Source organism: Microcebus murinus, chromosome 25 (assembly GCF_040939455.1).
Source record: "Microcebus murinus isolate Inina chromosome 25, M.murinus_Inina_mat1.0, whole genome shotgun sequence".
NCBI classification, from domain to species: domain Eukaryota; kingdom Metazoa; phylum Chordata; class Mammalia; order Primates; family Cheirogaleidae; genus Microcebus; species Microcebus murinus.
In genome coordinates, this window is record NC_134128.1 from 10191940 (window position 1) to 10206602 (window position 14663).

Sequence of the window (14663 nt, forward strand, 5' to 3'; positions counted from 1 at the left end):
CAATAACCTTGTGTGCAGCAATTAGCAATTGGCAAACTTTTTAAGGAAACATATTGTACAATTTGTAAAATTAAGACGCCAACACAACTGGCAGTGTGCATGACAGTGGAAGAGCAAAGAGAGTTTTTACATATGCGTTTGAGAGAAAAATTGTTTATCTCTAGTTTTTAGCTAAGTCTTTCACACATATTTGCTGATCATTCTCAACTGTACTTTCCTGAGATACGAACTTTAAGGCACACGTGGGTGACACAACAGTTGTTAGATACACCTGCCATTTTTAATTGAGTAGCAGAATGAGAACTCCATGAGACATATTGTTGGTAGGCAATTAAATATAATTCAAGTTTTTGCAGAGCATTTATACCCTCAAAGCTAATAGCTAAATCTGCTTTGTGGTCTACCTCCTTGAAACGAAAAATTTCAAGCCCATTCTACTAAGTGAAGTACCACAAGAATGGAAAAACAAGCACCATTTGGGGATGGACACACTTGAAGCTCTGACTTGGGTGGGGCAAAGGCAGTGTATGTAACGTAAACATTTGTACCCCTGTAATATGCTGAAATAAAAAAAAAAAAAAAGGAAAGAATGAATTAAAAAATAAATTGGCCTGTAGGCTGACCACAGTTATATCACCCAGGACCTTGTTAGAAATACAGATCAGGCAGCCGCCAGCCTAGAATTAAGAAATCAAAACATGCATTTTAACCTGATTCCCAGGTGATTTGTAAGCATGTTAAAATTTCAGAGCCATTGGCCTAGCTCCCAATTTCTGAGTCAGTTTAGAACATGAAACTACACTTAAATAATCCATAATCCCTGTTCTTAAAATCTTCTTTCTTCAATCATGCAGGGCTTTTGAATCAAGGCAAAAGTTATACTATGTAATCCCTTTCATAAACTTTTTGTCCCAAGAGAGGGAATATGACACTTCCAAATAATGCATGTGAACAAGTGGTAAAAACCACACACTTGGTTCAGCATGCCACAGAGGAATTTGTGATTGATTTTTATAAATTGAAGAATGGTAAGTTACCAAAACTATCCTACAGGAATAGGAAACTGAGCTTTGTGAAGCATCAGTAATTCTCAGTCAACACCACTAAAGCCCTCTCCATTCTATGAGGTGCTGTTTTGCTGCAAGAAGTCCACGCCAGGTAATGGAAGGGCAGCCAGTGTCAAGGTAAAGATGCCCACCCTGCTTATTTACATTTGTCCCTGTGGTTGTGGGTTCACTGAAGACTGCTCAAACAGGCCAAATCCTGAACAAAGCCCAATTTTACCTGAGTCCTGTAAGCCATTATATCCCAGAGTAAGTACAAAAAGGAACACACTTAGTGACTGTTTTATGACACCTCATTTCTAATACCTACTAATCAGCAGAAGGTACTTTTTCTTTTCACCTGACTAAGTGGTCATAGGTCCACATGAATAGAGTAGATACAAGAAGAAAGGTCTCACAGAAACCAATGTTCAGATCAACAGGGACATTTGCCAGCTGTTGGGTCCCTGCTTATTCAACAAGAAATACAGTTGGCATCAAGACATCTTTATATCTTCCTGGGAAGAATATTAAAAAAAAAAAAAAAAGAAAACGACAACAATGAAACTTTCATTGGAAGAATTCTCTAACTGAGATACTAAGTTTTACAATCATTTCATTATCTATTCTTGTGCAGAGCCAGAAAAAATACTGTCAACAAGTACCAAGCTAAAAGAATAACAGCCTTTGTTTATTTCAGAAGGAATATGTGCCAAAACAGTAAATGTGCTATTGTCTTCTTTGGGTGTTGAGGGTTTTTCTGTTTTGTTCTGTCTTATTATTTAAATGAAAGTGGGATATAAAGTCTAGACCATGGGGAAAAATGAAGAGACCATGTACAGCACAACTATCCTGGATGATTTTAGCCTCCTTGGAATACAAATGATTTTAACAGCCACTACCTAAGACAAGGCTGCTGGACTAAATAATTCTTGCCCCTGACACTGACTTTGAAAGCATCTCAAAGAAAAAGCACACATGGTATTTCATGAGTATTGTTTATATTAAACAATATAAATCAGAACACTTATTCCTAAAAGATAAGAAAGATCTTGTCACAATGCCCAGCACAGAGTACTCAGTCTATAACCATTTGGTCCCTTTCTTTCTCATTCCTGTTTAACTCAACCAAGCAAAACTCTTTTCTCCAAAACAGATGCAACAGTATTCAAAATGACATTTTAAGGGCCAGGATAAGTACAACTTTCCAAAGAAGTTTTGGGTGTAGGTTTTTGTTTCCAGAACTAGTGGCAGTGTCAAGGAGTGATGTGGGGAACTTTAGATCCTCAGTAATTTCTATTAATCCTTACCCCAGAACCCGATCATAATACATGAATCTCAAAATAAAGGCAGTGCTCTTATTATGCTACTGTAGCTTCAAGACAGGTCTTCTTCCAGCCAGATTGAAACCCCAAAGTTTGGATATTCAGGGGCTGCCACTATTCAGAATCACTACCTAATGCAAGTGTCATTTGCCTTTCTTTTTACTGAAGGAAGCAAAGTCAAGTAGGAAGGATAAAGGTTGGGGCCTGGCAAGTCGGGGTTTGAATACCAGCTGGATTTGAGTACTCATTTTGGGACACCTTAGGAAGATACTAAACCTAAATCTGAAATTGCTCTCCTGTAAAAAATCACTGAGATTACCCAGTGAATGTGGGGCCTCAAATCTCACTAGCATGCTGAAGGACTAAACAAGAGAGTGTCCTTACAGCACCTGATAGACCTTAGCCCCAAGCAAGTACCCACCAAATAGTCTCCTGTGTTGTCTTTCTTTCTTTTTAATGATTCAAAACTACTGATACTTTATGGTCTCCCTCTCGTAAGGTAAAAAAGAGAAAAATCAGCTGAATAACAAAATCACAGCTCTTATTACAACTGGGATTTTATTTTCAGGAGTGTTAATACATCTCTGAGCAAAGAGATTTTCTATTTTATAAGTGATCAAGAAAACTCAGCACCCTACATGAGAGATCAAAAGAGTTCTAGGAATTCATGTTCTTTACTTATGTTTCCATTGGGTCCTGGTTCTGGGCAAAGAGTAGATGCATCTTCTTCTATTCAACTCTCCTTTCTTTATGTGGCACCCCAGCTAAAGAGGGGCTCAGGGAAGAGCTATATTGCTTACTCCAAGTTGCTATAACAACATTGTTGCCAAAATAGCAGGCCACTCAGCAGGAGCCAGAATAGCCTCATAGGTAGCATAGGACTTCTGCTCCTGACGCATGCTCTGTCACCTGTTAAAGGACTGGCTGGGGCAGCTGGGGGACATCACAGCCCCATAGTAGCTAAGGCCATGGACAAGGGTTTCAGAAATCACTGCCCTTTTCACATATACTGATTCCCACAGCCTGTGCTTTAGACCTTCTAAAGATTTCTCTCACTAGGAAGGAACAAAATGATACCTTGATACTATTTGCAGAACTATATAATAGCTGCTTCAGGAACCTGAGTTTTCCCTAAATAATGAGTATTTCTGGGACTGTGGTGAAGTAAAAAGAATGCTGCCTTGTTCTTAAAATTTTTAAGCCTGTCACCTGAGAGAAACTATTAATAGGAAGTGAAACTTCAAATAGAGAGAGAGCATGCAAGCAGACAATGGCCAGAACATACACGACAATGAACTCTGACCCCAACCTCTGCAGCAGCCAGTCCAAGAAGCCAAATCCTACCCTTGACAGTGGTCAGCCAGGAAGGGTCAGGGCTGGATTAATAACTGAGAGATTCCCTATTTGTTCATCCCTCATTTCAACTCAGGAACAACCACAGAAAGCCAAAGATGGTCCTCAAACGAGTCACATAAATGCTCTGTTTCTAATCAGCCCACCTCTAACTTCCCGTGCCAACATCCTTCAATTGGAGCACACCTGAAGCCTTTCCTTTCTTTCACTAAAACCTTTTTCACTTCTCTACCTGCCTTGGAGTCTCTACCATCTAAAGGAGATGGCTGGCTTACCCCTTTGCAATAGCAAAGGGAATAAATAGCCCGTTTATTCTCATTTGGGTGGTCTGTGTTTATTTCCACAAGATTTACTTGTTTGTTTTTATATCTAGTTCACAGACAAGATCTATTTTATGATTTGCAAGGCTAGCAACTATGGAAACTTAAGAAATCTACCACCACCTCTGAGGCCTCTGAGCAACCCCCAAATGTGCCTAAAATGTGCACTCTGCAAACTCCTGTACTCAACAAACCACTCTCCGGACCATCCTCCTCATTGTACTTCATGGATCCAACCATAACAAAGCATAACTCACAGTGATACAGTCACCAGCCATCCCAGTTTGTTTAGAACTGTCCCACTTTAGCACTGGAAGTCTTACATCCCAGGAAACCCCTCCGTCTTGGGCAAAGTGTGATAGTTGGTCACCCTAGGGGACTCTCAACATGCCATGCCATTCCACACCTCAGGCACCGCAAATGCAATTCACTCTGCCAAGAATGCCCTTCCCTCTTGCCATTAACAGGTCATCAGCCAGGTGACTCCTCTCCATCTGCCAAGCCCCTGCCTAAATGCCCACTCCTAGGCAAAGCGTCTTTGACAACACCTCAAACCCCAATCCCAAGCAGACTGATCACACCGTCCTCCAGGCCACACTGTAGCCTGTATGTTTTTGGACATGTCACATGACATAGGGTTGATCTGCTTGTGCATTCAGATGCTTACACAATTAATTCCTTGAGAGCAGGCATTGTATTGTCCCTTCACTGTCATCACCACCAACCTCGTGTTTGTCTGTTTCATGAGTAAATGAATTAATGAATAATTGAATTGCTTAGCTATTACATTTATTAATAAATTGTTCTTTTAGAAAAGAGTCTGAAAGCTCTAGATTGAGATGAAGGGACAGCTTATGTGTACACAGAAGTTGGGCACCTTCCATGAAATATTCTCATTAATCCATTTCAATTACCCAGATTATTTATCTACCTCGATCTGGGTGTTGTTGTCCTGCCCATCGTCCAGTAGCAGGTCTGTGAAGCCTCTGGGCTCTGGAGAGTCTTGGCCCGTACTTGCTCGATTCGTATCTACCGCCTTGAGAGGGTCCAAGTTCCTTTTCCACCTGTGGCTGTGCGAGTGCAAATCCACCGCCACCTCCTCTTCCGTTTGAGGGAAGGTCTGAGCCACGTCATACTGCCAGTCTGAAAAAGGAAGAAAATGTGTTACCACCCATTATAAGTCATACACACATGTGGCATGTACTAGAAAAGAAAAATAATAATTCTCCTAGTCATGAGAATAGGAAACTAACTTATAACACTGAAATCTGTTTACTGGTAATATCTGGAGTTGGTATGAGCAACTCCGAGTAGAATGCAACTGTGGGATACACCAGGAGTTGTGACATGGTTAACGTGTGGATCTTGCAGAGTCCCTAAAACAGATGTGCAGCCCTGAAGCAATGCATTTTTATTCCCTTCCCTCAACCCCTCTGCACACACACACTTCATAAACATTCTCTAGCTGCTCTGAGAAAGCCAGCAAGAATCCAAACAAAGGAATGAAACCAAGTGATTTTCAGTTTATTTGAAAATAAAAGTCAGACATTATTAACTTGTAAGCTTATACTTATTTTCCATTCATTATGCTGGACAGCAAAGAGACAATAGCGTATTGGAATGGGTTAAATAATACACAAAATTATCTTCGTGTAAATGGGTGAGGCTACCTTGTAGCTTACAAGCCGGACTTGGTTCATTGCCTAACTCATTTAATAAGTGACACCCTCAGGATTCATCACAAATGCTCTTGTTCATTTGTGCTGTTCTCACCTTGAAAGCTTGTCAGGGTCTAAAGGATGACAGTGATAGGCACTTATAGAAATGGATGGCAAGGCAAGGAGATCAAATCACAAAGGTATTTTAAAGCCATCTGCAGAGACTGGCCTCGCTGACCCAGCTCATCCTCCTACCACGGGAGGAAAAATGAGATTTAATCATTACTCCTAGTCTTTCATTTTGGTAGGTCAGCCAGGGAAGGTGTACCACAAGTATTGGAAATTCAGTTTCTGAACAAGAACAGCCTTCTTCTACACAAGCATTACCAAAAGATATGAATTGACAGGCTTTATAACTGGCAGAATATGGGCTCAAAAAGGGCTAAGAGAGCAGTGATTTAATTATAGCTGCAATGTTCCCCTCAGTGCCAGAACATTCCAAGAAACCAAACTGTATTTAATGCAGTTTATAATACCACTGAATCAGGTACTTAGAACTCTAATAACTAACTAAAGGCTACCTCTATTAATCATAGGCATAATGGTCTAAAATATCTCCTTTTCAACTCAGAAAGGTGTTCTTATACACAGAGAGGCTATTTGTTGGTTTCACGGGAAAATTAAAAGATCTTTTATTGCCTGATGCCTTAGTGGATACAGCCCAGAAAGAAACACAACCATAGCCTCTGCCATCTAGATCTTTTCTTGGGTTTATAGAGTATTAGAGCTTAAAAGGACCACAGAGACCAAAACAGCAAAGCTCCACAGGGAGAAACCCCAAAGCTGGAGAAATGTAGCATTGTGTAATTCATTGAATTGCTGTAGGCTGAAAAGACCTCGTGTACATAAAGCATTGAGTGTGGTCCTCTTCCCACCATCTACATAGTATGTGTTCAATATGCACACTTAATCAATATTGTCATCATCACTGTAGAAACTGTTTTTTTTTAACACTGTCGTCCCTACTTTCCATTGAAGAGTACTCAATAAATGTTTATTGACTTTCCGAATGAGTAGATGAAAGCATTGTTGACAGTCTCTTTGGACCAAGCATCATAGGACCAGGCAGAATTAAGTAATTAAAAAAACTACTGTGAAAGGATTCAGGACACCTGGGCTGAAATCCTTTCTGTTAGGTTTGCTGGTTGTGAGATCAGGCATAATTTTCAAAAACTATCTGTGCTTTTGTTACCCCATATTTTAAATGGGAATGAAAATATTTTACCTGCAAAAACAGACAGCTTTACCTGAGGAAGTGTCAGGCTCTAAGACCTATGATTCTAGGCAAAGCTATTTGAAGCAATTTTATTTGCTTTATTTATACATACTGCTTCATTACCAAAAACATATGAGGCAGCTTACAACAAAGGTAAGCAATAGAATTTTATATCAGAGATCTCCCAATATGACACTTAGGTCACCATCAGACATAGCATTTGCCTTGCACTTGTGGTGGTAGCAAGTTATACCACTGACAGCCATGTAAATACAAATAGTCATGTAGGAACAACTGAAAAAAGTGTACAGGATTCCTGTTATGATGTCCATATAGATAAGAAATGGTAATAAACATAATGTAGGAAATGGATTAAATGGTCCCAGATAGAAAAATAATAATTAAAAAGAAAAGACATACACACCAAGGAAACAGCTTCAACCAAAGGCATATCAGTCCCCTAAAATGTAAATCAGGAAAAAACCTAAAACTTCAAAGAATTAGTCTTCATTAAAATCTTCAAAACAGAATTTCAAAGCAATGCTTGGTTTCTTTTAAATAGGTGTTATTTTCTCTTCCCTGATATTAATTTCCATCATTTTCTTTTTAGATATTTATAATGTAGGACAGAACAGTACTTTCCAGAATGCTCATTAGGGCTCCTAACCTCACACTAGCCCCTGGGATCTTGCACAGGGCAGGAAGTGCATGGAATGTCTAACATCACAGGGGCTTTCTGTGTAGGATTCTATTCTCAACTTCCTCAAATGCCCTTTCTCATTTTTCTTCCTGCCTTCTTACTCTAGAGAACAAATGAAAAGGAACTTCAAAACTGAGGAGCGATAAAGTCTACATTTCCCACTTAAGTTGAAATTTGAGAAGTCTGATTAATGTGTCAAACTCTTGTTTTTGTAGTGAACATTCAAAGTCATCCTTTAGCAGGATTATTGGGGGATGGTAAATTTAGCAGACAGGTAGGCCTCTGTATGAAACAAGCTTGTATGCTGCTTCAAATTTCCAGACAGCTGTGGGTTCAAATTTTTCCCCATTGTTCACAATGTTTTATTATTTGTTATCTCTTGTTTTGCTGTCACCATCGACAACTATTGCAGCCAAACGTTGACTTGCTTCCATTCTTGTTCCTCCTAGAATTTGCTGCCTCAAACTTTGAAAACCGATCACTTGCTTGCTCTAATTGTATTTACAAAGAGTAAACAGGATCTCAGGAAGAACTGAATGGGTTTTCTAATGAGAAAATTTGTGAGTTTTAGTGCCCAGCTTTTCTGAGTACCTTTGTTTGTTCCTTTTGGTTGGCATTTTAAGTCTAATTCTTTTTTTCCAGTTATGTTATGAATAAGCAAGGCTACCTGATCATGCATAGAGGAAATGTTATTATATGTTCATAATTCAGTAGTACACGGTTCATCAAGACTGAAGTATGAAATTGGCTTGGATTTTCATCCCACTTCTGAATGATTTTTAGAGAAGATAAAACAAGTCAGAGAAGATAAAACAAGTCAAAACTGATGTTTCACAGAAATAAAGACTGAGGATAATCAGAAAAACCACAACTTGGTTATCTATATTTCAAATTACTCCTATGCATTTCACAGGCTTTCAAACTCATAAAAATATTTTATATTATTCTTTAAATCAGCACCAAAAATAATCATTCAGAAGTAAACCAAAGGAATATACGTAATATAATTTTTCCCTTCCCAGCTGTAGTGAAAACAAAAACAACAGGAGAGATCTTTGAATAGTCTGGTTGAACAGACTGTTTGCTTTCTGTCTACTGTATGTTAATTCAACCACTGATGGAAAACTTTCAAAGGTAATTTTTTCCAACATATTTGCCTATAGTTGTTAATCAGATAGCTCATGGAAATGATGAATACATCTTATGACTCCCATTTGGATAAAAAACAGAGAAAGCTTTAAATACACACATTTTTCTATTTACAATATGTACATTGATCTCAACCCATTCTTGAAATGTTTTATTTGACTATAATAGCAGAAAATCTGTTCCTGGAGAAGGTACTTCATTGTTTTTTTCTAATAGAACATTATTATAAAACCTCATAATGTCCAGTTAATGTCTGAGAGTAGAATAAGAAATTCATGTATATCCTCATATTATTCTTTACAAATCTTGCAAGTCTCCGTTGTGTCATCATATACTGTAAAATAACATAAATAAAGTAGAAGCAAAAGGGAAGAAAGCTGTGCTGAGAAGGATATGTTTATATTTCTATATTATTCTAGTGATTTTATTTCAATACCTTGCATTTAACCAATAATTATGTGCTGAAAACATTTTAACCTCATTTCTTGAGTCCTGCATACACACAACATACTCTGAAGCACCAAGTATTAACTGTGTAAATTGACATGCATCTTATGTAATTAGGATCCATCACTACTGTGCCTTTTGACAAACACTTTGGCTTGCACTTTACAAGTGAACCAAATCACCACTGTGAATCCTTTGCAGAAACATGCAGAATGTTCACTGCAAGCAGATTTGCTGGCTAGATGCATCTGAGAATAGATGAAAATATTTGGCTAAGGTAGATAGCCACATGGCTTTGCATCTCAATTTATTGCAGAACTGAAGAGGAAATTCTATAAAAATAGTTAAACTCTTGCATACATCCATTAATGAACTGACTACCCCAGGTTTGAGGTTTTGACTGGTAGCACTACAGTTTAAGACATCTACAGCAGACAAAGCTTACAGAACATTTCATCTAGAGATATTAAGGGCTTTGAGTGGGACCTAGACATCCTAATTTACTGAAGTTGCCCAGGAGATTCTTTCTGTCTTCTTGGTTGGGGACTGCTACATGCTCTATCTCCACCATAGGTACCTTAGCTCACATCTCCATCATCTCTTGCCTTCTATCTGGTCTTATCAAATTCTCCTTTCTCCAATCTTTTCTCCACTAGTTACCAGAGATACCTGCCAAATTGTTCACTTCTCACTCTTCCTCTAACTATAACATACTTCATGCTCTTGTCCCAACTACTCCTCTACCTCTTGCTGGAAATCTTACAACTCCTTCAAGATCCAGCTCCAATATTGTCTTTTCAAATGAACTTTTCTTTGACAGTCCCAAGCAGAGCTAATTGAGTTTTTCCCCTATAATCCAATAACTCCTTTTGCCTGACTCCTTAAACACTCTTGTGCTTACTCCCACTTAAATGTGAGATTGTGCAGAAAAGAGTTAATGTAGCAGGCCTGAGACTGCTATCCTTAGAAAGACCTATTTGCAAGGTTGCCCTTGGTTGGCATCTGAGAACTTAGATTTGGGAAGGGTTCCCACCATTCCTCAACTGATAAAGGCGCTCATTGTACTTAAACTGGGTGAACAATATGGTTTATGGTGAACACCTGTCTTCCTTTTGGGAGTCTGGAATTTTGGCACATGCTAGACCAAAGGTAACTAAGTTACCAGCCCTCAATAAGACCTTGGGAACTGAGTTTCTGATGAACTTCCAGTTTAGACAATATTTCACATGCATTGTCACAACTCATTGCTGGAAAAATGAAATGTGCCCTGTGTGTCTAGAAAGGACTCTTGGAAATTTGACCCGGGTTTCCCATACATTGTGCCATATGCCTTTTCCCTGTGATGATTTTGCTCTGTCTCCCTTTCCCATAATAAATCATAACTGTGAGTATGACTATATCCTGAATCTTGTGACTCCACCTAGCAAATCACCAAAGCTGGAGGGAGTCTTGGGAACACAGACATGTTTCAGAATAGGGACTGTATCTTACTTACATATTTTTCCCATCAGTACAAACAACGGCATTGGTATATAATAAGTATCCAAAGTTTTTGAATAACAAATGAATGAATGAATGATGAGGTTACTGCTCATCTAAGACAGTGTCTTAAAAGTTTATGTATGCAATCTCCTGTCCAAATTATTAAGATTTTAATCACATTTCTGAGTAGTCAGAGAAAGGTGTAGGAAAAGGAGAATACAATGGGAAAACAAATCTATAAAAGCCTCTATTTGTCTGAGATGAGCTTAACTCAAAAATAGCTCACTGGCCAGTTGGGTAATGTTCAGTAACACTTATGGTTACAGTTCATCATCTCTGTTCTCTTTGGTTAATGAAATCAGTAAGAAATATAACACATGTCTTTGAAGAATGTGGACATGGTCCAGTGAGATTGAACAGCTATAAAGTAGATGAAAAGAGAACAATTTTAAGTTAAAAATGGAAAATAAGCAGAGAATTACTTTATACGTTTGATGCATGAGAGTTCAATCTCTGAGGCGGCAGAGAGTTGGAACCATAAAATCCTGCAGTCTAAATGCAAGTGCCTCAAACACCCCTATTGTCTGTCCTTACCCTTCTCTGACTTCAGTCATTGTAGGGTTCTGGGTCACTGTAGGGTATTATTTGGTGTAAAACACTTGGCAGTTTAAGAAAAATATATTAAATAAATAAAATGAAACAAAATGGGAAAATCTAAGTAAGCAAGCGCTCAATCCAAAATATATGCTTAACCAATTTACACTTTTAAGATGTAATGTCTTATAATTTTACTATTAAATAAAATAATAAATATTTTAATTATATATATATATAAATGCTAAATGTTCTTATGGAAAATATAAAGCATCCTCAGCATTACGAGCCATCATTAGGAAAACTTAAGACCACTTTAAGGTACTACTACATCTTTATTATATTGTTATCTTTAATACTACAATAATATAACAGTATATACTGTTATATTATAATCATTAAAAATTTATTATTAAAATAAATAGAATAAAACTGTGTTAATGGTTATAAAACAAAGGTGTTTTATACATTGCTTCTAATAATACGTTAATAATAACAATGGTTAATCCTCCTTTAGGGTTAGTAATATATTAGGCATGTGCTATTATCCCACTTTACATATGAGGAAATCGCTGCATGCATGTGAGATGTTAAGTGATGAACAGGGAAAGTAACCAGATGTGCCTTATGAAGTTGGGTCTTAACTACTATCTAAACTGCCTCTGACTAATCTTTCAGGGATCAATTTAGCAATCTGCCACAAAGCCTATAAGATATAAGATATCTTATATCTTTTCTTATATCTATGATATAAGAAAACAATCTAAAAAAAATAATAATCTAAGCAAAATGTGCTACCTAAAACAGCAAAAATATATAAACAATCCAGCATGTGAAAGCAAATAAGGAATATAAGGTCCCATCATGTGACTCTGTGAATATGAGGAAATAAAACACTGCTCATATAAAAACAGAGCAGAAAGTGATAGCACATTAATATTGATTATATCTTTTGTTCTATCTTGAAAGGTTTGGGAAGTACTTTAAAATAAATAATTAATCTTCTCATGAATTGAGGATTTTCTATTAACTGTCTAGTACAAATTTAAAAGAAAAATGAAATCCAAGTAGATTTCAGCACATGTTTTACTGTGATGAAGATAACCTTTCATCTTATAATTAAAGGACAATTGTCAAAGAATTCAGAGCATCCACTGATATTTTTAGGTACAAATCTGTCAAATTTAGGGAACAGGCTTATTTCTACATGAGCCATAATCTACAAATAGTCTATAAATTAGAAAAGGGGCATTTGATTAAATCTGAGAATCTATCTTTAATAAGCCCTTGTGATTTTCAATAAAGAATATGGCATCATGAACCCAGAAAGCACATAGACTCCCTAGGTATGCAACCTCATACCATCTGTACAGTGAGGGGGTTCAGCCTTATAGACTTTATGGTCTCCCCAAGCTAAAAAAAGTCTATTATTCTACTGTTTAGCTAAATATCTTGTTAATGCATTTTAGGCTATTTGAATCATTTATTAAGTATTCTACATTTGCTTTCAGGTTTACTATTTTATTTGTGAAAATTCATGAATTATAATAATTGAGTGGATGCATAGCACAACAAATAACTAAAATTACTTGGTAAAATACCCTAACACTCCTATTTATCATTAGCCATCCTAAACTGTTCTTGTTTCCTGTATTGGTAATGGCTAATTTTAAAATAAGGGCTTGGTACTAGAAGCTATGTCCCATTCCATGAAAAGTTTGACTCTGCCCATCAGGGGAGATGGAAACTTCTGTAAACAAGGACCAGTCATGGCCAACAGCCTCACTAAGAAACATGTGAAAATTCTGAGCCACAACAGGCCAGATGGAGTCAATTGTTATAATGGTGGCCAGTGTCAGAAATGATCTCCAAATGCCTGGGACCCAAATTACTGAGGGACTTTTACCAAATCAAGGCTGCCAGATGTCTGATAGACTGAATCTCATCCCCTAGTGTCATCATACCATATCCAGTTTGTGGGGTCAGAAACATAATGGCCCAATGTTGAGCCCAGGCTGACTGACCCAATGACCAGAGATGACTGCCAATGCATGTGTACTTCTTTCAGATTACATTTTGTAAATTGCATCTGATTTAAATCAGATAAATCATGCCATTATCAACTTACCAGTTCCCTTTATTATTAATCCATGCTAATATTAGAGGGGAAATATCTTGATATGGAAAAAAGTGTTTGTATATGTAAACTTATGGTTTTGAGTTAAAAAACAAACCATCTTATAATTTTACCATTCCCAAGTATGGGAAAACTTTAAGCCAAAAACTGATAAAATGATGAGAAATAGAAACGAATATCAGTATTAATTTAGTTAACAATTTTTGATTATTCACAGACTGTATCATACTTTTAATACTTTATTTCATACCACTGAATTTAATAAGATTTTTCCACTTTTTTTGGAAAGGAGAAATATTTAAATTTGAATATCAACCACCATTCATCCAAGTAGCAGTTTTAAAATAAAGTTCCCAAGAATTTCTAAAATGCCACGAATGTCTGAATTCTGTCATTACATTCCTAAACAACATTCCCTAATTAAATTGCATGATTGCATATATTTATGCTGATTACACAATTTAACTAACATTGTAAATAATCCACAATCAACAAAATTACATTATAAAAAGAAATCAAGAGAGTAAAAACTGTACTAAAATTAGATTTCAACTTTTGTGATATATTCCTAAAATATACAAACAACCAGTTAAGGATTAAGCCACCAAAATGAGATGGAAATCCACATTTCAAAAGTAATCTATCAACACTTATAGATTAGTAGAGCTCTGACACTTTTAGAATCCAATTCCTTCTCTCTTCCTTTATCTTGAATTATTTTTTTTGTAAAAAGTTTTTTACCACAAAAGTAAATTCCAGATAAACTAGAAGAGCCTTTGCTTTAAGTACTTATTACAATACAAATTTAGGATAAACTCTGAGTATGGCTGTGTCCTACTTTAGTAGAGGGCTAAGAAAATCATCTGAATTTCATAAAATAATTAACTAATGTCTTTCATTATTGGCCTGAACTACTTGCCAGGATATTATCAATAATTATTTTTTTATATAGTCACTAATATTCAGGACAATACTAAGAAAAAAGTTCTTTCCTTTATTTTATAAATAAGCAATACCTGGGGAACAAAGATAAAGAAAATGTGATGTATCATTAAAAAATAGACAAAAATTTTAAATACTCATTATTCTATTATTCTGTTCCAGGTGCAAGAGGTAGAGTTATCTATCATCTTAGTGAATATACATCCTGGATATTTCTCTATGTGTCTGCATATGTCT

The 14663-nt window shown here is 36.7% G+C and overlaps 1 protein-coding gene across 2 annotated transcripts in view; it reads right to left on the bottom strand.

Moving 5' to 3' along the window:
• PLXDC2 (plexin domain containing 2) overlaps positions 1 to 14663 on the bottom strand; it is a 381342-nt gene that overhangs the window by 222801 nt on the left and 143878 nt on the right. For both annotated transcript variants that reach the window (XM_012767347.3, XM_012767348.3), the window contains one exon: positions 4973 to 5184. In XM_012767347.3, coding sequence (XP_012622801.1) covers positions 4973 to 5184 — 212 coding nt within the window. The remainder of the gene's footprint in view (positions 1 to 4972; positions 5185 to 14663) is intronic.